This window comes from Callithrix jacchus, chromosome 2 (genome assembly GCF_049354715.1).
Source record: "Callithrix jacchus isolate 240 chromosome 2, calJac240_pri, whole genome shotgun sequence".
NCBI lineage: Eukaryota > Metazoa > Chordata > Mammalia > Primates > Cebidae > Callithrix > Callithrix jacchus.
Window position 1 is genome coordinate 131,565,708 of NC_133503.1, and position 21,907 is coordinate 131,587,614.

The 21,907-nt window shown below is 36.5% G+C and overlaps 1 protein-coding gene across 2 annotated transcripts in view; it reads left to right on the plus strand.

Moving 5' to 3' along the window:
• HOMER1 (homer scaffold protein 1) overlaps positions 1 to 21,188 on the plus strand; it is a 178,406-nt gene extending 157,218 nt beyond the window's left edge. For both annotated transcript variants that reach the window (XM_035291337.3, XM_002744829.6), the window contains exon 9: positions 18,263 to 21,188. In XM_035291337.3, the coding sequence (XP_035147228.1) occupies positions 18,263 to 18,451 (189 nt within the window). In that variant the 3' untranslated portion in view covers positions 18,452 to 21,188. The remainder of the gene's footprint in view (positions 1 to 18,262) is intronic.
• The last annotated feature ends 719 nt before the right edge of the window (positions 21,189 to 21,907 follow it).

The following is a 21,907-nucleotide window of genomic DNA, read 5'->3' on the forward strand; positions in this document are numbered from 1 at the left end:
TAATTTTTAAATTATGAATAACATTGAACAATTATACACATGCATTTGGTCTTTATCAGCTTTCTGTATCTTGAAGGCACAAGTTCATTTCCACCTTAGAGCATGTGGAATATCTTTGCCTAGAATTCTTTCCCCAGATCTTCAGATGGCTGGCTTATATTTTTAGTTTAAGTCTTAGTTCAGATGTTAATTTCTCTGACTTCTCTATTTAAGCACTATGCTACAGTCCCCACTCCCCTAATGCCGGGTGTTTTTTGTAGTATTACCATTTTTTTGTTTTCCTTTTAATACTTATCAGTATCTGAAATGATCTCGCTTTTTACTTCTATTTGTTTTTAAACTTTTTATTTATGTATTTTTATTTCAATAGGTTTTTGGGAACGGGTGGTGTTTGGTTACATAAATAAGTTCTTTAAACTTTTTATTTCGAAATAATTTCAGTGTTACAGAAAAGTTGCAAGAATAATACAGAAATTTTTCATATACCCTTCACATACATTCCCCAAAGGTCATTTTGGCCACATTTCATTTGTTTTATTCTGCATAGCTCTCTTCTCTCTCTTTCTCCCCCTTCTCCCTTCCCACTCCCCTGACTCCCTCATAAGACAGTGCTAAGTATTCATGTATTTGTATGTAATCATATCTAAACATAGAAAAGGTAGATTAAAAATACAGTAGAAAAGATACAAAATGTACAGTAAAAATAAAGTAGAAAAGAGAAAATATTGTACACTTGAATAGGACACTTAATATGAATGGAACCCGTAGGACTGGAAGTTGTTCTGGGTGGGTCAGTGAGTGAGTGTGAAGACCTAAGACATTACCATACACTGCTGTAGACTTTGTAAACACTACACCTAGACTATACTACATTTATTTTAAAAATTTTTCTTTCTTCGGCTGGGCACAGTGACTCACACCTGTAATCCCAACACTTTGGGAGGGCAGGGCAGGTGGATCATGAGGTCAGGAGTTCAAGACCAGCCTGGCCAAGATGGTGAGACCCCTGTCTCTACTAAAAATACAGAAAATTAGCCGGTCATGTGGTAGGCGACTGTAATCCCAGCTACTCAGGAGGCTGAGGCAGAGAATTTGCTTGAACCCAGGAGGCGGAGGTTGCAGTGAACAGAGATCACACCACTGCACTCCAGCCTGGGCAACTCCATCTCAAAAAAGAAATTTTTTTTCTTTAGTAATAAATTAGCCTTAGCTTACTGTAACATTTTAACTACGTAAACATTTAAAAAAAATTTTTTTTACTTTTTTTGTAATAACAGCTGTAAACATAAACATGTATTCAGCTGTACAAAACTATTTTCTTTATATTCTTATTCTATAACCTTTTTTTCCTATTAAAAAATGGTCTTAAAACTTTTTAAACTTCTTTTAAAAAACGAAGACACAAACACACACGTTAATGTGTCAGTGATGTTGACTCCTGTGTAGAGTCAGGATCATCAACATCACTGTCTTCTACCTTCACATCTTATCCCACTGGAAGGTCTTCAAGGGCGGTAACAAGCGTGGAGCTGTCATCTCCTATGGTAACAATGCCTTCTTCTGGAATACCCCTGAACGACCTGCCTGGGGCTGTCAAATGATTAATTTTATTTTAAATAAATAGAAGGAATACACTCTAAAATAACTTTAAAAGTATACTATAGCATAATAAATACATAAACAAGTGACATGGGTATTTATTTTTATGAAGTATTATGTACTACACATAATTGTATGTGCTATGCATTTATACAACTGACAGCACAGTAGATTTATTTATACTGGCATCACCACACTGAGTTCTGCATTATGCTGTGATGATGTGGCAGCTACTGGGTGATAGGAGTTTTTCAGCTGCCTTATAATCTTATTGGATCACTGTTGCATATGCTGTTCATGGTTGATCAAACATTGTCATGCTGTGCATGACTGTATTCAATGAGAACTCTTTCTTTTTTTTTTTTCTTTTACTTAAGTTCTGAGGTACACGTGCAGAATGTGCAGGTTTGTTACATAGTTAAAGATGTGCCATGGTGGTTTGCTGCATTCATCATCCTGTCATCTACATTAGGTATTTCTCCTAATTCTATCCATCCCCTAGTCCCCCACCCCCAAACAGGCCCTGGTATATAATGTTCCCCTCCCTGTGTCCATGTGTTCTCATTGTTCAACTCCCACTTATGAGTAAGAACATGAGGTGTTTGGTTTTCTGTTCTTGTGTTAGTTTGCTGAGAATGATGGTTTCTAGCTTCATCCATCTCCCTGCAAAGGACATAAACTCATCCTTTTTTATGGCTGCATAGTATTCCATGGTGTGCCACATTTTCTTTATTTAGTCTATCATTGATGAGCGTTTGGGTTGGTTCCAATGGGAACTCATACTTTCTTATTTGCTATACTTGTTCTTTCTCATTTTCTTTTTTAATTAGCTTAAGTTAGTAGTGATGTGACTACTTTGTGAAGTGTTTTTTTGTGTGTGTTTGTTTCTTTTTTATTTTTGCTAGAGGGCAGTGGCACAATCATAGATAACCTTCAGCCTCGACCTCCTGGGCTCAAGCATTTCTCCCTACTCACCCTTCCTAGGAGCTGGGACTACAGGCATGTGTCACCAAGCCTGTCTAATCTTTTAAGTTTTTGTAGAAATAGAGTTTCACTGTATTGCCTAGGCTGGTCTTGAACTCCTGGGCCCAAGCAATCCTCCCCCTTCGGCCTCCCATAGTGCTTGGATTACAGGCATGAGCCACTGCTGCTGGCCTGATTTGTTAGTTTTTAATGATATTCTTTGACTCTGAACTATTAACATACTAATAATAATGTGCTTATTCCGCTTTCATTTTTCCCTTTCTCTTGCTGTTTCTCAGTTGCATTATTTCTACCTTGTCAGAATACTTAAAAGATTATTTTTTAAACCATCATCTACATTTGTTTTAGTCTTTATACATTAAATATAGTAAATGTTTTGTCTTGGTCCTTTTGTGCTGCTATAATAGAAAACTACAATCTGGGTAATTTATGAAGAACAGAAATTTCTTACACTTTTGGCAGTTGGAAAGCCAAGGTCAAGGTATGGGCAGGTTTGGTTGTGGTACTGCTTTCTCCTTCCAAGTTGTTGCCTTGTTGCTGCATCCTCCAGAGGGAATGAATGCTGCCTTCTCACGTGAGGGAAGATAGAAGAACAAGCAAGCAACACTGCAGGGGAAACCTCTTTTATAAGGACCTTAGTACCATTCATGAGGAGAGTAGCACTCATGACCTAATCATCTCTTAAGAGCCCATATATATATGTATATACTTTAAGTTCTGGGTACATGTGCAGAACATGCAGGTTTGCTACGTAGGTATACACATGCCATAGTGGTTTGCTGATTCTTAATAGTGAGCAACATTAAGTATTTCTCCTAATGCTATCCCTCCCTTAGCCCCCACCCCTCTGCTATCCCTCCCCTGGCCCTCCATTTCCTGACAGGCCCCATGTATGATGATCCCCTCCCTGTGTCCATGTGTTCTCATTGTTGAACACCCACTTATATGAGTGAGAACATGCAGTGTTTGGTTTTCTGTGTTTGTGTCAGTTTGCTGAGAATGATGGTTTCCAGCTTCACCCATGTCCCTGCAAAGGAGATAAAGTCATCCTTTTTTAAGGCTGCATGGTATTCCATGGTATATATGTGCAACATTTTCTTTATCCAGTGTATCATGGATGGGCATTTGGGTTGGTTCCAAGTCTTTGCTATTGTGAACAGTGCCACAATAAACATATGTGTGCATGTGTCTTTATGACAGAATGATTTATAATCCTTTGGCTATATACCCAGTAATGGGATTGCTGGGTCAAATAGTATTTCTAGTTCTAGATCCTTGAGGAATCACCACACTGTCTTCCACAGTGGTTGAACTAATTTACACTCCCACCAACAGTGTAAAAGCATTCTTATTTCTCCACATCCTCTCCAGCATCTGTTGTCTCCTGATTTTTTAATGATCGCCATTCTAACTGGCATGAAAGCCCCACTTCTTAATAGCATCACATTGGCCATTCCATTTCAACACTTGAATTTTGGAGGGGAGACATTCAAGTCATAGCACTCACCATCAGTCCTTTTTTCTGAAGTTTTCACAGTAATCTCTTGGTTGGATAAAGCTTATCCTCTTGTGGATGGTTGCAAAAGAGCTCATGGATACATATTTTCTGAGATCTTGCTTGTTTAAACTTTTTTTCCTGATTTATTTAGGATTATGGGGACAGCGGGACAGCCTGCCAAGATATTTAATTCAAAATCCCTGGTTTATAATTTTCTGTCATTGAGTTACATGAAAATGACACTCCATTATTGCCTTGTTTCGTATATTGCTTTTGAGAAATCTGATTCCAATCTGATTATCTTGCCTTACAAGTTTTGGACTCATTTTGCTTGTATGCCCTTAGGATTTTTCCTTTATTTTTTAAATAAAGTCTAAATGATATGCTAGAATATTTCACAAAATCCATAGTTTTCCAAGGTACACAGTGGGCCTTTTAAATTTGTGTATCCAGGTTTGTCTTTATTTCCAGAAAGTTTTCTTGCATCACTGTTTTTGTTGTTGTTGTTGTTTGTTTCTTTTTTTGAGACAGAGTTTTGCTCTTGTCACCCAGTCTGGAGTGCCATGAGTGCAATCTTGGCTTACTGCTACCTCCACCTCCCAGGTTCAGGTGATTCTCATGCCTCAGCCTCCTGAATAACTGAGATTATAGGTGCCCGCTACCACGCCTGGCTAATTTTTTTGTATTTGTAGTAGAGATGGGGTTTCCCCATGTTAGGCAGGCTGGTCTTGAACTCCTGACGTCAGGTGATCTGCCCTCCTTGACCTCCCAAAGTGCTGGGATTACAGGCATGAGCCACCGTGCCTGGCTGCATAAAAGTTTTAAATACTGGTTCTGTTCTAATCTGTTGTTTTTCTTCTTCAGAGCTCCAATTTTATGTAATTTGATTTCTTGTCTTTTGCAACCTCTTTGTATTTTCTCTACTTTATCTCACTTTCATTCTCTAGGATTATTTAAAATAATAAGTAATTAAATTAAAAATAGTTTTTATTCAAATCTATTTTTCTTTGGGTCCTTATGACTTGGTCTTCATTTCTTATAGATTTTGTCTTTCTCTTCTGTTTCTCTCCTGAGTTCAATCAACCTTCCTGTTCTTCAGGGTTTTGTTTGATTTGCCCACTTCTGTTCTAAGTTTTTGAATATCTAATTCAAACTTGTTTTTAAATGCTTATTTGGGAATATTTAGTTCAGAGTGAAATACTAAATTAGGGTTTTCTTTTGCTTCATAGTTGGTTTTTGGGAGATTTTATATTTTCATCTACTCAGGTGTTTTTAGTATTTTCCATTTCCTTTTATAATAGTTTGTGTAGATGAAGATTGCTTACACATTTGCATTTTGTGGCTAGGATAGCAGTTTGGTGTGGTTTATAAATTGTTAGTTCAAAAACACCCTCTTTTGCAGAGACAATAGGAAGAAAGGTTGTATGTCCTTTAATATTTTAATTTTCTTTTGTCTTGGAAGGTCTTAAATTGTCCTGTCTTGCTTCTTTTTTCTTTTACTCCAAAAGATTCCTTTCTCTTCCTTTTATCTTCTGCTCTTTGAAATTGTCTTCAGCCTTTCTAAGACTACTTCCCCAAGTTTCATTTATAATGTTAAGTTCCTTTCTTGTCATGTGCTCTGGTTTTCTATAACTTTTTTTTTTCTTCAGTATTCTGGCATTCACAGTGGTAATAGTCTTTCTCTTTTTGGGGTTACCATTATTTAGGCTAAGGCCTTTTGTTCTCTACTCTTTTGGGCTTTACCCCCACAATTCTGCCTTCCCTCTTGCAAGGGGTTAGAGTGAGAGCCTGAGAAGTCTCTCTGCTGGAAACTGATGCTTCTATTTTCTAAGTAAAGATAATTTGATATTTGTAATGTTCCGTGTCTGCTAGTTACATTAAAGTCATGGAATTTGCATGTCTTTATATAGTTTATACAGTTTGGGGAGGATAGTTGGTAGATTGCAATATACACAGTCACTATTACCTTGGCTGCTCAGAAATCTGTTCTGTTTACCTCTTTATTGCCACCGTCTTCCTTTAAGAATGTATGCTCTATTAAAAAGGAACCATCTTCGTTTTATTTACTGCTTTATCCTCAATGCCTAGTACATAGAATATGTAATTATTTAATAACTTCTTCAAACTGTGTCTGAATTTTACTCATTTTTCTATTAAATTATTCATACTTGTCTTGATTTATGTTTCCTGTTATATAGAAGGTTAACAGTCTAATAGGGCAATAATACATCTTATTCATAAGAGCTTAAGATATATATCAGCTGTCAATTTTTCTACAGTTTCTATTTAGATTAAATAATGAAAGATTTAAATTTATAGAAAATTAAAGCTGGGTTTAGTACTGTCATCCCAATACTCTGGGAGGCTGAGGCAGAAGGATTGCTTGAGACTACGAGTTTGTGACCAGCCTGGGCAACATAGTAGGACTCTGTCTCCACAAAATATTTTTAAAATTAGCTGGGCATGGTGGTGTGCACCTATAGTCTCAGGTACTTAGGAGGCTGAGGCAGGAAGATCATGTGAACCCAGAAGGTTGAGGCTACAGTGAGTCATGATTGCACCACCATACTCCAATCTAAGTGACAGAATGAGACCTTGTCAAAAAAAGAAAAGAAAGAAAATTAAGCTGATCTGTCATTGGTGGTAGTCCTAATTGTTATTTTTCTTTTAATCATTGTAGTGTTTTAGGTTCTTAACAAATATAGAGCATAACCTTTTGCCTAGTAGGATTGTATACTTTGTTTTTGCCTTTATTTTGTTTTATTGATAATATTTTACTTATTTATGGGATGCGTGTGATGCTTTTTTCTTTTTTTCCTTCAGTATTTGAGTTCCGTGGTGTATGTGCAGGATGTGCAGATTTGTTACATAGATAAACATATGCCATGGTGGTTTGCTGCACCGACCAATGCATCAACTAGGTATTAAGCCCAGCATCCCTTAGCTATTCTTCCTGATGCTCTCCCTCTTCCCACCACCCCACCACAGGCCCCAGTGTGTGTTGTTCCCCTCCTATGTGTCCATGTGTTCTCATGATTCAGCTCCTACTTGTAAGTGAGAACATGCAGTGTTTGGTTTTCTGTTCCTGTATTAGTTTGCTGAGGATAATGGCTTCAAGCTCCAACATGTGATTTTTTTTACATGTGTAATGATCAATTCAAGGTGTTCAAGGTATTCAGCACCTTGAGTACTTATCTGTGTGTTGGTAATATTTCAGTCACTCTCTTCTAACTACTTTGAAATATATAATGTATTGCTATCTGTAGGCACCCTAGTCTGCTATCAAACATTAGAACTTATTTCTTCTGTTTAACTATAAGTGTATCCTCATTCATCAGTCTTCTTTCATTTTCTCCTCCCACCATCACACCTTTCCCAGCTCCTGGTAACTATCATTCTATACTCTATGTCCATGAGATCAAGTTTTTCAGGTCCCACATATCAGTGAGAAGATTCATTATTTCTCTTTCTGTGCCTGGCTTATTTCAGTTAACATAATGACCTCCAGGTCTATCCATGTTGCAGCAAATGACATGATTTTATTCCTTTTTAAGGCTGAAAAATATCCCGTGTATATGTGTATACCACATTTTCTTTATCCATTTGTCTGCTAATGGACACTTAGGTTGATTCCATATCTTTGGTATTGTGAATGGTGCTGTGATAAACATGCAAGTGTGGGTATCCCTTTGATATCTTTTCCTTTGGACATATATCCAGTATTGGGATTGCACAATTATATGGTAGTTCTATTTTTAGTTTTTTAAAACATCTCCAATAGTTTTTAGTAGTTGTACTAATTTACATTTCCACCATCGTTGTGTAAAAGAGTGCCCTTTTCTCTGTATCATCACCAGCATCTGTTCTTTTTTGGTCTTTTTTGTAATAGTCATTCTATCAATTCAATTTGGATGTTATCTAAAAAATAATAGCCATTGTAGTCACAGTAAGATGATAGCTTTTATTTTTTCTTTCTTTCTTTTTTTTTTTGGAGACAGAGTCTTGCTGTGTTGCCCAGGCTGGAGTAAAATGGTGCGATCTCAGCTCACTGCAGCCTCCACCTCCCAGGTTCAAGCTATTCTCCTGCCTCAGTCTCCTGAGTACAGGTGCCCACCACCATGCCTGGCTAATTTTTGTATTTTTAGTAGAGACGAGTTTTACTATGTTGGTCAGGCTGGTCTCTAACTCCTGACCTCCGGTGATTCACCTGCCTCAGCCTCCCAAAGTGCTAGGATTAAAGGCGTGAACCACTGCACCTGGCCATAAGATGATATCTTTTTTGGTTTTGATTTATATTTCCTTGATGATTAGTGATATTGAGCATTCTTTAATATAACTGTTAGCCATTAATATGTCTTCTTTTGAGACTTGTCTATTCATGTCCTTTGCCTACTTTTTAGTGGAGTTATTTAGGGTTTTTTGTTGAGTTGTTTGAATTTCTTGTATATTCTGGATATTAGTCCCATGTCAGATGAATAGTTTGCAAATAAGTTTTTCCCATTCAACAGGCTGTCTCTTCATTGATTGTTTCCTTTGCTGTGCAGAAGCTTTTTAGATTAATATAGTCCCATTTGTCTATTTTTGTTTTAGTTGTCTGTTTTTGAGTTCATAGACGTAAAGTCTTTGCCTAGACCAGTATCCAGAAGTGATTTTTTTAAGTGTTTTCTTCAAATAAGTGTATAGTTAATGTTTTCTTCAAATAAGTGTATAGTTTTGTGTCTTAATTTAAGTCTTTAATCCATCTCAAATTGATTTTTATATACGGTGAGAGATAGGGGTCCAGTTTCATTCTTCTGCATGTGGATATCTAGTTTTCCCAGCACATTGGTTTAAGAGGACATTCTTTCCCAGTGTATGTCCTTGGCACCTTTTTTGAAATCAGTTGACTAGAAATGTGTGGATTTATTTCTGTGTTCTCAATTCTGTTTCATTGTTCTGTGTGTCTGTTTTATACCAATACTATGTTGTTTTGGTTACTAAGCCTTGTAATACAAGTTGAAGTCAGGTAGTATGATACCCTTGTTCAGGATTGCCTTGGCTATCTTGCTCTTTTTTAGTTCCATCTGAATTTTAAGATTATTTTTTTTTACATTAGTGAAAACTCATATTGGTATTTGATAGAGATTGCATTGAATCAGTTATTTCTTTGGACAATATGGTTATTTTAATGATACTAATTCTTCCACTATGAGCCTGGGATGTCTTTCCATTTGTGTCCTTTTCAGCTTCTGTACCTGTGTTTTGTAGTTTTCCTTGTAGAGCTCTTTCACCCCCTTAGTTAAGTTTATTCCTAGGTTATATTTTTTTGTAGCTATTGTAAATGGAATTGCCTGCTTGATTTCTTTTTATAGTGATTTCATTATTGATGTATAGAATTGCTACTGATTGATTGTATATTGGTTTTGTATTCTGGAGCTTTATTAAATTTACTTATCAGCTCAGAATTTTTTAATGGAATCTTCTGTTGTTTCTAACCATAAGATCATGTCATCTGCGGAGAACAATAATTTGACTTCTTTTCCAGTTTGGATGCCTTTTCTTTCTTTTGCTCAATTGCTCTGGCTAGGACTTCTAATACAATGTTGAATAGGAGTGGTGAAACTGGGCATCCTTGTATTGTTGTAGTTCTTAGAGGAAAAGCTGCAAGCTTTTCCTCATTCACTGTGATGTTAGCTGTGGGTTTGTCATTTATGGCTTTTATTATTTTGAGACATGTTCCTTCTATACCTAGTTTTTTGAGCATTTTTATCATGAAGGGATGTTGAATTTTATCAGATGTTTTTTCTGCATCTATTGATGATCATTTTTTTCCTTCATTCTGTTGATGTGATGTATTGTTTGTTAATTTATCTGTATTAAACCATCCTTGTTTCCTTGGTATAAATCCCACATGATTATGGTGTATTATCTTTTTGATACACTGTTGAATTCAGTTGGCTAGTATTTTGTTGAGGATTTTTACATCTGTGTTTATCAGGGCTATTTGCCTATAGTTTTCTTTTTTTGTTGTGTCTTTGTCTGGTTTTTGGTATCAGAGTAATGCTGATCTCATAAATAAGTTAGGAAAAATTCTCTCCTCTTCAGTTTTTTTGAAATAGTTTACAGAAGATTAGTATTAGTTCTTCTTTATATGTTTTGTAGAATTTGTCAGTGAAGCTCTCATCTCTTGTACTTTTCTTTTTTAGGAGATTTCTTACTACTGATTCAGTGTTGCTACTCATTATTGTTCTATTCAGGTATCTATTTCTTTCTGATTCAAATCTTGGTAAGTAGTAAGTTTCCAGGAATTCATCCATTTCCTCCAGGTTTTCCAGTTTGTTCATGTATACCTCATAATTGTCTCTCATAATCTTTTGTATTTTTGCAGTGTGAGTTGCAATGCCTTCTTTTTCATATCTGATTTCATTTAGATTTTTTTCTCATCTTGGTCTATCTAGTGATTTGTCAATTTTGTTGATCTTTTCAAAGAACCAAATTTTTGTTTTATTGTTCCTTTTTGTTTTGTTTTGTTTTTTGGTCTTTGTTTTGTTCTGCTCTGATCTTTATTATTTCCTTCTGCAATTTGGAGTTTGGCTTATTTTTGTCTTTTAGTTTCTTGAGGCACACTGTTAGATTGTTATTTGAAATCTTTCTACTTTTTTGATGTAGACATTTATTGCTATAAACTTTCCTCTTACTACTGCTTCCGCTTTTGCTGTGTCACATGGGTTTTGGTATGTTGTGTTTCTGTTTTCATTTGTTTCAAGATATTTTTAAACTTTCATCTTAATTTCCTCATTCACCCAATGGTTGCTCAGGAGCATGTTAATTTCCATATATTTATATAGTTTCTAAAGTTTTTCTTGGTACTGATTTCTGGTTTTATTCCACTGTGGTGTGAGAAGATAATTAATGATTTCAATTTTAAAAAATTTATTGAGACTTATTTTGTGGCCTAACGTACGATCTGTCTTTGAGAATGTTCTATGTACTAATGAGAAGAATTGTTGTATAAGATGTTCTGTAGGCTGGACGTGGTGGCTCATGCCTGTAATCCCAACACTGGGAAGTCAAGGTGGGTGGATCACCTGAGGTCAGGAGTTCAAGACCAGCCTGGCCAATATGGTGAATGAAAACCCATCTCTACTAAAAATACAAAAATTAACTGGGCATAGTGGCAGGCAGCTGTAGTCCCAGCTACTCGGGAGGCTGAGGCAGGAGAATTGCCTCAACCTAGGAGGTGGAGGTTGCAGTGAGCTGAGATCTCACCACTGCACTCCAGCCTGGGTGACAGAGTGAGACTCCATATCAAAAAAAAAAAGGTGCTGTAAATGTCTGTTCAGTACAGTTTGTCCACGGTTCAGTTTAAATCCAATGTTTCTTTGGTGATTTTCTGTCTAGATAATCTGTCTGATGCTGAGAGTGGGGTGTTGAAGTACCCCACAAATTATGGTATTGGAATCTGTCTTTCAATCTAGTAATATTTACTTTATGAATTTAAGTGCTCCAGTGTTGGGAACATATATATCCTCTTGCTGGATTGATCTATCATTACATAATGACTTCATGTTTTTTTTACTGTTTTTGGCTTAAAGTGTATTTTATCTGATACACAGCTATAGCTACTCCTGTGCACTTTTGTTTTCCATTTGCATGGAGTATCTTTTTTCCATTTGTTTACTTTTGATCTATAAGCCTTTTAAAAAGTAAAGTATGTTTCTTGTAAGCCGCATATAGTTGATCATAATTGTAATTCATTCAGCCAGTCTATATGTTTTAAGTGGAGAATGTAATACATTTTCAATCTAGGTTACTATTGATATTTGAGGTTTTGTTCCTGTCCCATTGCTAATTGCTTTCTGGTGGTTTTGTTCTTTGTTCCTTCCTTTTTCTTCTATTGTTCCTCATTGTGATTTGGTAGTTTTGTGTAGTGATACCATTTGAATTCATTATCTTCCTTTTTTCTGTGTTTGCTTTAACAGTGTTTTATGCTTTCGTGTGTTTTCATAATGGAAAGTGTCATTCTTTCATTTCTAGGCTCAGAACTCTCGAGCATTTCTTGTAGGGCTGATATAGTAGTGATGAATTCTTTCAGCTTTTGCTTTTCTGGGAAAGACTTTATTTCTCCTTCATTTACAAAGGATAATTTTGCTGGACATAATATGCTTGGCTGGCAGTTCTTTTTTTTTTTTCTTTCAACACTATGATATATCAACCCATTCTTTCCTGGCCTGTGAGGTTTCTGCTGATAAAGGCCCTGTTGGTCTGAAGAGAGTCCTTTTTAGGTGACAAGATGCTTATCTCTTGCTATTTTTAGAATTTTGACTTTAGACAATTTGACTATAATGTGCCATGGAGAAGATCTTTTATCTGTTTGGGGATCTCAGAGCTTCCTATATATCTGGATGTCTAAATATCTTGCTAGATTTGGGAAGTTTTCATCTAGTAGTTCATTAAATAGGTTTTCTAACCCTTTTGCTTTGTCTTCGCCTCCTGGAGCCCTGATAATTTGCATATTTGGCCACTTTATGGTGTCCCATATGTCACAAAGGCTTCACTCATTGTTTTTTATTCTTTTTTCTTTATTTTTGTCTATATTATTTCAAAATACTTGTCTTTGGTTTCTGAAATTATTTCTTCTGTTTGATCTGGCCTATTGTTGGATTTTTTTTAAATGTATTTTGTATTTTATTCGGTAAATTCTTTAGTTCCAGAATTTCTGTTTGATTCTTTTTTTTATAGTGTGTATCTCTTTGGTAAATTTCTCACTCATAGCCTGAATTATTTTTCAGATTTCTTTATACTTCTTTTTTTTTTTTCTTTGTGGCCCAGGCTGGAGTGTAGTGACACGATCTCGGTTCACTGCAACCTCTGCCTCCCACATTCATCTGCCTCATCCTCCAGAGTAGGTGGAATTACAGGCGCATGCAACCTTGCTCAGCTGAATTATTTTATTTTTAGGAGAGACAGGGTTTCACCATGCTGACCAGGCTTGTCTCCAACTCCCAACCTCAGGCAGTCTGCCCCCCGATCCTCCCAAAGTTCTGGGATTATAGGCATGAGCCACTGCATCTGGCCTCTTTGTAACTTTCTTAGAATTCTCTCGTATCTCAATAAGCCTCTTTAGAATCAATAATTTGAATTCTTTTCAGGGGATTTTATGAATTTCTTTTTGATTGGGATATGTTGCTGGAGAATTATTCTTTTCCTTGGAAGGTGTTAAATTTCCTTGCCTTTTCAGGTTTCATGTATTCTTACATTGATATCTACACATCTGGTGTAACAGTCACTTCTCCCAACTTTTAAAATTTGGTTTCATAGGGGAAGATTCTTTGCTGTAGATTCTTTGATTCTTTGCTGTAGATGTATCTATATTATTGGCTTTGATTCCAAGTATGTTCAGTAGAATGGTCTCTGTATGATTTTGCTGGCTGTAAACAGCATCAGTAGAACCTGTGATTTTCTCAGTGGCTTAGGGTGCAAAACATTAGTGGAGGCTGTGCTGAAGTTTGGCTGGGAACTGGGACACCAGGTAGGCCACTCTTTGGACCCTGATGGTGGCAGCAGTGGGCTGAGTGTGCCTGTCCTTAGGCTCCAGGGCAGTGTATGCTTGCACCAGTGTTAGCAGTTCCCAGCAAGTTGATTTTTGGGTCTCCTGGTGTCTTGGAAGCCAGTAGTGGCAGCAGCGCAATGGTGGGTGGGTTCTCAGACCCCTGGGTAGCTGGTGTGGTATGGGTAATGGCAATGGTGGGACAACCCTCTGTGTCCCATGAGGTGCATGCTGGTGGTGGTGGTGGCTACAAAGGGCTGGACAGGCCAGTCTCCAGGCCTGCAGGTGGCATACGCAGGTAGGTAGGTGCCAGCTGTGGTGGTAGCATCTAGGAGATAGGCCCAACCTCATTCCCCTGGGAGGAGTATTCAGGTGCCAACATTGGTGGACTGGGCTTGGCAATCCCTTCACCCCTCCTCCACCCCCTAATTGTATGATCTGTCATGGAGGGGATCAAAGCCAGGCCAGTTCAGCTAGTTTTCGGTGCCAGCCATGGTAGGCAGTGGCAGGGCCATTCCCAGGAATGTTCACATTGTTTCCCTGCTGCTCAGGAGGACGGTACCACCTTCATTGGTAACAGCCTTGGCCGGTGTGTGGGAAATGTGCACACCACTCATGCCTCAGCCCTGACAGTGGTAGCCTATGCCTCAGTGGCACTCAACCTGAGTGCAGTAGCCCACAGTCACTTGCACTAAACACTGGGTGTTAACAGTCCATGTTTCTCTTGAGCCTTAGCCCTAGCACTGCTGGGCTCTAGGACACTGCAGTTCATTAGAAGTGGGGCTCTAAAATGGTGCCTTGCTGCACCTGCTTAGGTTTCAGGGGATGTGTGGCTCCCAGCGCTAGCACTCTCCCAAGAGCAGTGCTGTCGCACAGTCTCCCAACAGTGTTAGTTTCCAGTACCAGTGAGGGACAAGAGGCTTTCCTATGGCTAGGATTGCAGGATTTGTGGTGGAAATATGGACCACTGAGGTTCTCTTACCTTTTATATTGGGGAATCTCTCAGCTCCCCACCAATCCTGGCCAAGCAGACTTCCTTCTCTTTCCTTGCTTTAGGTATTTCTTGTCACTTTTCCTGTTGAATTCCAGTGTCCTCTCTTGGATGATCTATTAGAAATACGGTTAGTCACTATTTTGGTTCTTCTTAGTAGAAGAGGCAAGTATAAATTGCTTCTAGTCAGCCATCCTGAAGCCTCTCCCCCGTTTTAAAGTACTTAGAAGGGAGTGGTGATTCTGGCCTACTGTGCTTTATCAGGGCTGAACTATGCCTCTCTCTAGTTGCCCCTGGTGTGTGCCTTACATCAGTAAAGGAAGAGGGAAATAACAGAGCAAAAATGATAATGAGCAGAAGAATGTGTTTGGAAGGAGAATGAAAGGCAAGGCTGGGCATGATGGCTCACATCTGTAGTCCCAGCATTTTGGGAGGCCAAGGCAGGAGGATCACTTGAGCCCAGAAGTTTGAGCAGCCTAGGCAACATAGTGAGACCCCATCTCTACAAAAAAAATAACAAGTAAAAAAGCAAGAAAGGAATGGTGGGTTGGAAAATATGGATAAAAGGTGCTGGAGTTATTGCTGTCAAAATGTGTACACGTGTGTGTGTGTGTGTGTGTGTGTGTGTGTGTGTGTGTACACACATATTTATATATATAGTCTATATATATGTGTATATATATGGACAAAAGTAGACACCTGAGAAGTGCCACTCGCCGTGGCTTCTGCTACATCTTGGCCTCTGTGCTCTAAGTTGTATATTCTTTCTCTAGGAACATATTGTCTTTGTCTAAAAATAGACTAGTACCGTCAAGCAGTGTATTAGATCCCTTTTATCTAACTAGTAAAATTCCTACAAACAGAGGTGCTTACAGTAGGAGATTCATTCTAGAGAAAATAACACAGTTTTATTAGCTAAGGGAATTTTGTGTTTTGCTTGCTTCCATTAAAAATGTTTGGCTGTTTCATTGATTGGCAAGGAAACAAGGGAGCCTTTCATTTTTAGGAGGGCTTTAGAGGGCAAACTGGGTGGTGCCTGGTGAAGTGGGTGTCTTCTAGTGAATGACATTTGGTCTATTTTTAGAGTTGGAAACAGTATACCCTTAAGCTTATTGTTTAAGCAGGCAAGAGAGCATGCTGTGCAGTCATGAGTGGAATTTTTGCATTTGATCTCAAGGCCTGTGTCCTCCCTCATAGTTACAACCTCTATGGTGTTTGGCTTCTGAATTTATAAATATTTTATTAGTTTCAGATTCTCTTCTGAATTTACTTATCTTCACCTTGCAGATTATCTAAAGGGAAGAGATTAGATACATATCTGGCTAACATCTAACAGTCAATACTTTGATATTTGATTTGGATTCCTTAAATTTTTCCTTCAAAAAAATATAGCTGCTTAATTCCTTTCTTATATTTTCTCAGGCTCTTGCAACTCATCTGTAGCATCCTTGCTTGAGCCTCATCAAACCACTGACAAAGATAACTAAGAATTATTACTTTTTAAATGACCCAATTTCCAACTATTTTTCTTTTCTTTCTTTCTCTCTTTTTTTTTTTTTTTTTTTTTTTTTTTTTGAGACAGGCTAGAGTGCAGTAACGCAATTTCAGCTCACCACAACCTCCGCCTCCCAGGTTTAAGCCACTCTTCTGCCTCGGCCTCCCACGTAGCTGAGATTACAGGTGCATGCCACCATGTCCAGCTAATTTTTATATTTTTAGTAGAGATGGGGTTTTGCCATGTTTTCCAGGCTGGTCTTGAACTCCTGACCTCAGGTGCTTTGGCCTCCCAAAGTTCTGGGATTACAGGCATGAGCCCTTCCCCAATTATTTTTCTTGAAAGTTTAATTTTTACATTGTGAAAAAATTGTATTTTTTTTCATTCTTTACCCAACTTGAGAGAATAATAAACTTTTGGGGAAAAGTCTCCATAATTGCAACACCAGAACTATTTTTTATTTCCTATTTGTACATTATTACCCAGTGTTTATCCTCATGAATATGAATTTTTGCCAGTTTCAATGAGCTACTTTATATTCTGTTATTTTCATTTAACATTTACCAGATTGTCTTTCAGCGATAGAATTTTTTTTAATTTCCACTGTCCTTTAGACTTGACAGAATTCCTTTAGAGATTAGCATTTAAATGATGTATTAACATTTTGAAACATCTTATTTTCTGAAGCTAATTCATGTTATATAACTAACATCAAGATATTTTCATTGACCAATATAGTTTATATATCTTAATGTAATTTGTGTCAGTCACTTAATTCCTCTCAAATGTAAAAGGAGCTTTTCGGAAAGGATATATAACTTTCAATTCATCGCTTATCTGAATTGCTTATTTAAAGTATAATAGTTGGCTTTCTCCCATTTTTCTCAATGTGATTTTTTAACCAAAATTAAATCATTAGCTTGATTTATGTCATTTTATTTTTTAGACTCAATGTACTGTATTTGTCACATTTAGAGATATTTTAAAAGCAGTAATAGGCCAGGTGTAGTGGCTCACACCTGTAATATTAGCACTTTGGGAAGCCAAGGCAGGTGGATCACTGGAGGTCAGGAGTTCAAGACAGCCTGGCCAACATGGTGAGACCTCGTCTCTACTAAAAATACAAAAATTAGCCAGATGTGGTGGTGTGTACTTGTAATCCCAGCTACTCAGAAGGCTGAGGCAGGAGAATGGCTTGAATCTGGGAGGCGGAGGTTGCAGTGAGCCAAAATCGGACCACTACACTCCAGCCTGGGGGACAGAGTGTGAGTAGGTCTCAAAAAGAGAAAGAGAAAGAGAGAGAGGGAGAAAGAAAGGGAGGGAGGGAGGGAGGAAAGGGGGAAGGAGGGAGGGAGGGAGGGAGGGAGGGAGGAAGGAAGGAAGGAAGGAAGGAAGGAAGGAAGGAAGGAAGGAAGGAAGGAAGGAAATAACTTCTAAAGAATTTTTAAGTATGCCAGAATTTATTCTGTCAAAAAAAATTTTTACTACTTTTCTGTTGTCATGAACATTTGATTTCCTTTTGTCATTTTTTTTCTTTCCTTGATTTGCAATATTTTGGAACTGTTAAGGTTATATTCTCTAATATGTACAGTTATATATCTTCACTACAGTTTCTAGCAATTGAGTGATATTCTCTACATATACGTTTATTTAATATTGTGGCAAAACAAAGAATAATTAACATATTCAGAGGTTACTAAAATCTCATTTTAGAGAGTTACTTTATTCTCTAAATCTTTTTCTATAGTTGCCAATAAACAAAAAAGGTTAATTTCTCTCTGTGTGCTTTCACCTGCAATTGTTAATAATTATGCATTAGGAGAAGTAGGTGGACAGCAATAAAAATGAGATCTAGGTGATCTATAAATGCGTCTTCAAGCCTCTCTTGGTATTTGAAGTATCTAGAGTGTTGCCTGGCACAGAGTAATGAGTCAGTAGATTTTTGTTGAGTGGTTAGATAGATTCATAAGCAAGCCAGTCAATAAAACCATATTGCTTTCTGAGATGTCCAAGTCTAAAATCTCCCTAAATTGTGCTAACTTAAGGTTCTGAAGTTCATCCTGATTGTTAAACTGCATTGATTACCACAATATTGATAATAACAGAGTATTGTTTTCTAAGTGATGAATTGACATGTATATATATGTTACACTTTTGTTTCTGAAGGAAGTAGAAATTCGCAACAAAGACCTGGAGGGACAACTGTCTGACTTAGAGCAACGTCTGGAGAAAAGTCAGAATGAACAAGAAGCTTTTCGCAATAACCTGAAGACACTCTTAGAAATTCTGGATGGAAAAATATTTGAACTAACAGAATTACGAGATAACTTGGCCAAGCTACTAGAATGCAGCTAAGGAAAGTGAAATTTCAGTGCCAGTTAATTAAAAGATACACTGTCTCTCTTCATAGGACTGTTTAAGCTCTGCATCAAGATTGCACCAAAAAGAAAAAAAAAATTGAATATCACTCCTCCAGGAGGAGGATCTTTTGAAAATTAGAATTGTATATTTCACTGTAAATTTTAGAATCCAGCTTGTAGCTAGTTGGGGAAAAAAGAGATGAAAAACTTGAACTACAAATTACCTCCATGTATATTATTGGCCATAGTTAACTAGAAAGTTATAAATAGACACTTAATGCAATCTTTTTTCCTGATATTAGCCAGTGGGAGAATTAACAATGTCTGGGTCATATCCCCTTTTTGTGTTCAACACAGTGAAGATTATCTGCTTTTTAAATTAATTTATTTATGAAATCTAGAGCTGTGTTTTGTGCAAAAACTTAGTGATGAAAGCCTGTCTTTTGTTGTAATCTGAATAATTTCTCAGGATATTTTTGCACTGCTGAGAAGCAGTGCCATTACCAATTAATTCTTGCCAGGAGTGAGAGAGAGCCGTATCTCTAATTGAAATATACTGTAACTGGGTGTATAGAGTTCTTCCCTTTTTTGTGCTGGAAGATATTTCACTCTGGTGACTACTCTGGTACACTCTGGTGTTCTCTAATCTTGTCTGTTGTATAGTTTACTTTTCCATATTGATTCCATGTATTTATGAGAAGATATTGTCTCCCATTTTATTACACATTTTAAAGCCAACTAATGAAGGCAGCTGAGTCCCTCAGAAATTTTTCTTTTTAAATTTCTAATAAATTTGACACACAGTACTGAAATACAGCAGTCCGTCATTGACGGTCTGGTCTAGCAATGTTAAGTATATTTCCAGAATATGCAGTTACATTTATTTATATATTTTGCAAGAAATCTTTTCTGAATGATCAATGCATTTCAATTTACGAATAATGGTTATTGGGGAACTGTTTATTATAGATAATTTTAAGGTATATAGCTATTTTAAAGGGGATTCATTTACATCAAACAGCGATCAGAGGACTCTATCTAAATTGTGATCGTGGCAGATAGAGATGGAGTCATGTACTCCATCTGGCTCTACACATCAATCACATCTTTATTCAAACCTCACAAGGCAATATTCTGAACTGTTAACTAGGTATTTCAAAACAGGAATTAAATTCAATAGGCTCTTCTCAGTGAACAGGTTTTAATGTTGTTTTGATGTAATTTTAAAAGACTTTTAGGAAACATGCATTTCTTTATATGATATATTTCTTTTATGAAGCTATTTTAAAGCAAGCCAAGTGCTGTCTAGTCTGCTTATAAAGTAGGAATTGCATCAGAGTACATATATTATTGCTGTACAATGCCTGTGATGTTGAGGAGGGTTCTTTTTTAAAGTGTATGCTTGAGTATCTGACTCTATGGAGTCTATAAATGCACTGACTTCTTGTTTGTATCCCAAAATGATCGAATTGTTAAGTACAAAATTAAGCTTATTAACCAATTTGTAACCATTTTTTCACTCATAAACAGCTACTCAACATTAGACAATTTTGTTTTTTATGTATGTGTATGTACGTAAATACATACATACTAATTTACATTAGAGTGAAAAATAAATGGTTTGTTTCTGAAGTTAGTTTCTAAAGTGAGTTTTCAGGTGTCTGAAAATTTTATAACAATCATCATGTATTATATGTGCTGTAACATCATGTACGTTACTTCCGTCTATTTTAGGATATTTTCCTCACCTGTTTATTATAGGGAGAATAATTTAGATACACATGCTCAGAGCTGAGATAGTTCTCTGATAAATCAGGTAGCAAAATGTATTTGATTGATGGAATTTTGAAGTAAATGTGATTTTATCCATCAGTTTCTGAGTAACAAAGAGCACCAAGTTTTAATTTAAATAGGGGATTTAACACTAGGGATCAGGGAGTTTAGTTATGAAGAGTTAAAAAAATTTTAAAAAAACAGTGTAAGCTGTTGAAATGGCAAGTGAATTATTTTAATGATGTAATAAAATATTTTTAAATTTTGACATAGTGATCATTTAATGAAAAAACTCACCAAAATGTCTCCACTTGAATTGTATTGATAATGTGGGACATATGTGTAATTCAATATATACATATACCCATATGTATATACAGAAAATTATTTTTAATACTTTCCTACTGATATGAAACTTAAAATTGGAAATTTTGTGAGTGTTTTTCTTGTCCAATAGAGCCTAATTGTTTCCTTTTTTAGTGATTTAACAATCTCTTGAGGGCTGCACCTTTAAATTCCCAGATTGTCAATAGACATGTACAGTATATGGGATAAGGTGGACACAAGTGCACATATAAATAAAATCTTCTTAAGACTTTTAAATATTCATTTACAGTAGGAGAGTATGTAGAAATCATCATCTACAAGTCATAATTAGGTTGTGTACCTACTGTAGTTTTTTCCATTTCTGTATTATATAAACATTTGCATATTAAAATTTGATTTTTCCCAGAGACAAGTATTATATACTGTATCTATATTTAAATCAAACTGTGGTAATATATTTCTCAGAAAATTATGTTGGGGACTGTAGCCTGAAATGTGGACTTGAAGCAACATGGAGGAGGAGGTTGATCCCATTGTGTATAAGTTAATATATGATAATGATTGAATCTTGTACAAAAACAAAAATTGAAAAAAAAAGAAAAACAAAAATACAGTTTTTATTTTGAAATACATTTGTTCTCTGGAGAATGTACTTTATCTTTTTTTCCTCCAGTCTTTTACAGATATTTAAAAGCATTTAAATCATGACAGCATTTACTTAAATCTTACAGGTGCTACTGGATTTTGCATTAGTGTGTTATGTTGTGAAATCCTAACTTTGACATAAAAGGTTTTATAAGTCTTCCCCTGCCTGGAAAATTAGTTTTTGTTCTTCTCTTTCTCGCTGTCTTTCTCTTTTCCTCTTTCTTTATGCAGACTAAAACATGCTCAGGAAGTTGCATCTCTCCTTGCCTCTGTAGAAGATCTCCAGTACCATCATAGATTTGATGTTCTGCTGTCACTGAACTGTTGGGAAGCAGTTAGAGGAAAAACTCATGGTTTATTTTTCAGGTGGAATTAAAAGGAACACTCAGAATTAAGCCACCCCACCACTACCTTTAAAAACTAGTTTCTTTGCACTGTTAAAATTAAATATATTCTTTAACATGTGGGCTACAGTCTCCCATGTTTTTATTTAACTCTGAAGTATATGCACTTCAGTCACATATCTCCTTGTGATCCTGATTTTGTCAGTACTGGAATGGGAGGCAGGTCGGGGAAAGTTTGTTTGATGGCAGTGGTTTATTTTTGTTGTTTTAATCCTTGCATTTGTTTGATATCAAATGATTTTAACATCCTGAAATTCTGTGCTTGGAATCATGAAACAGTTTTCATTGAATTTTTGCTTCTG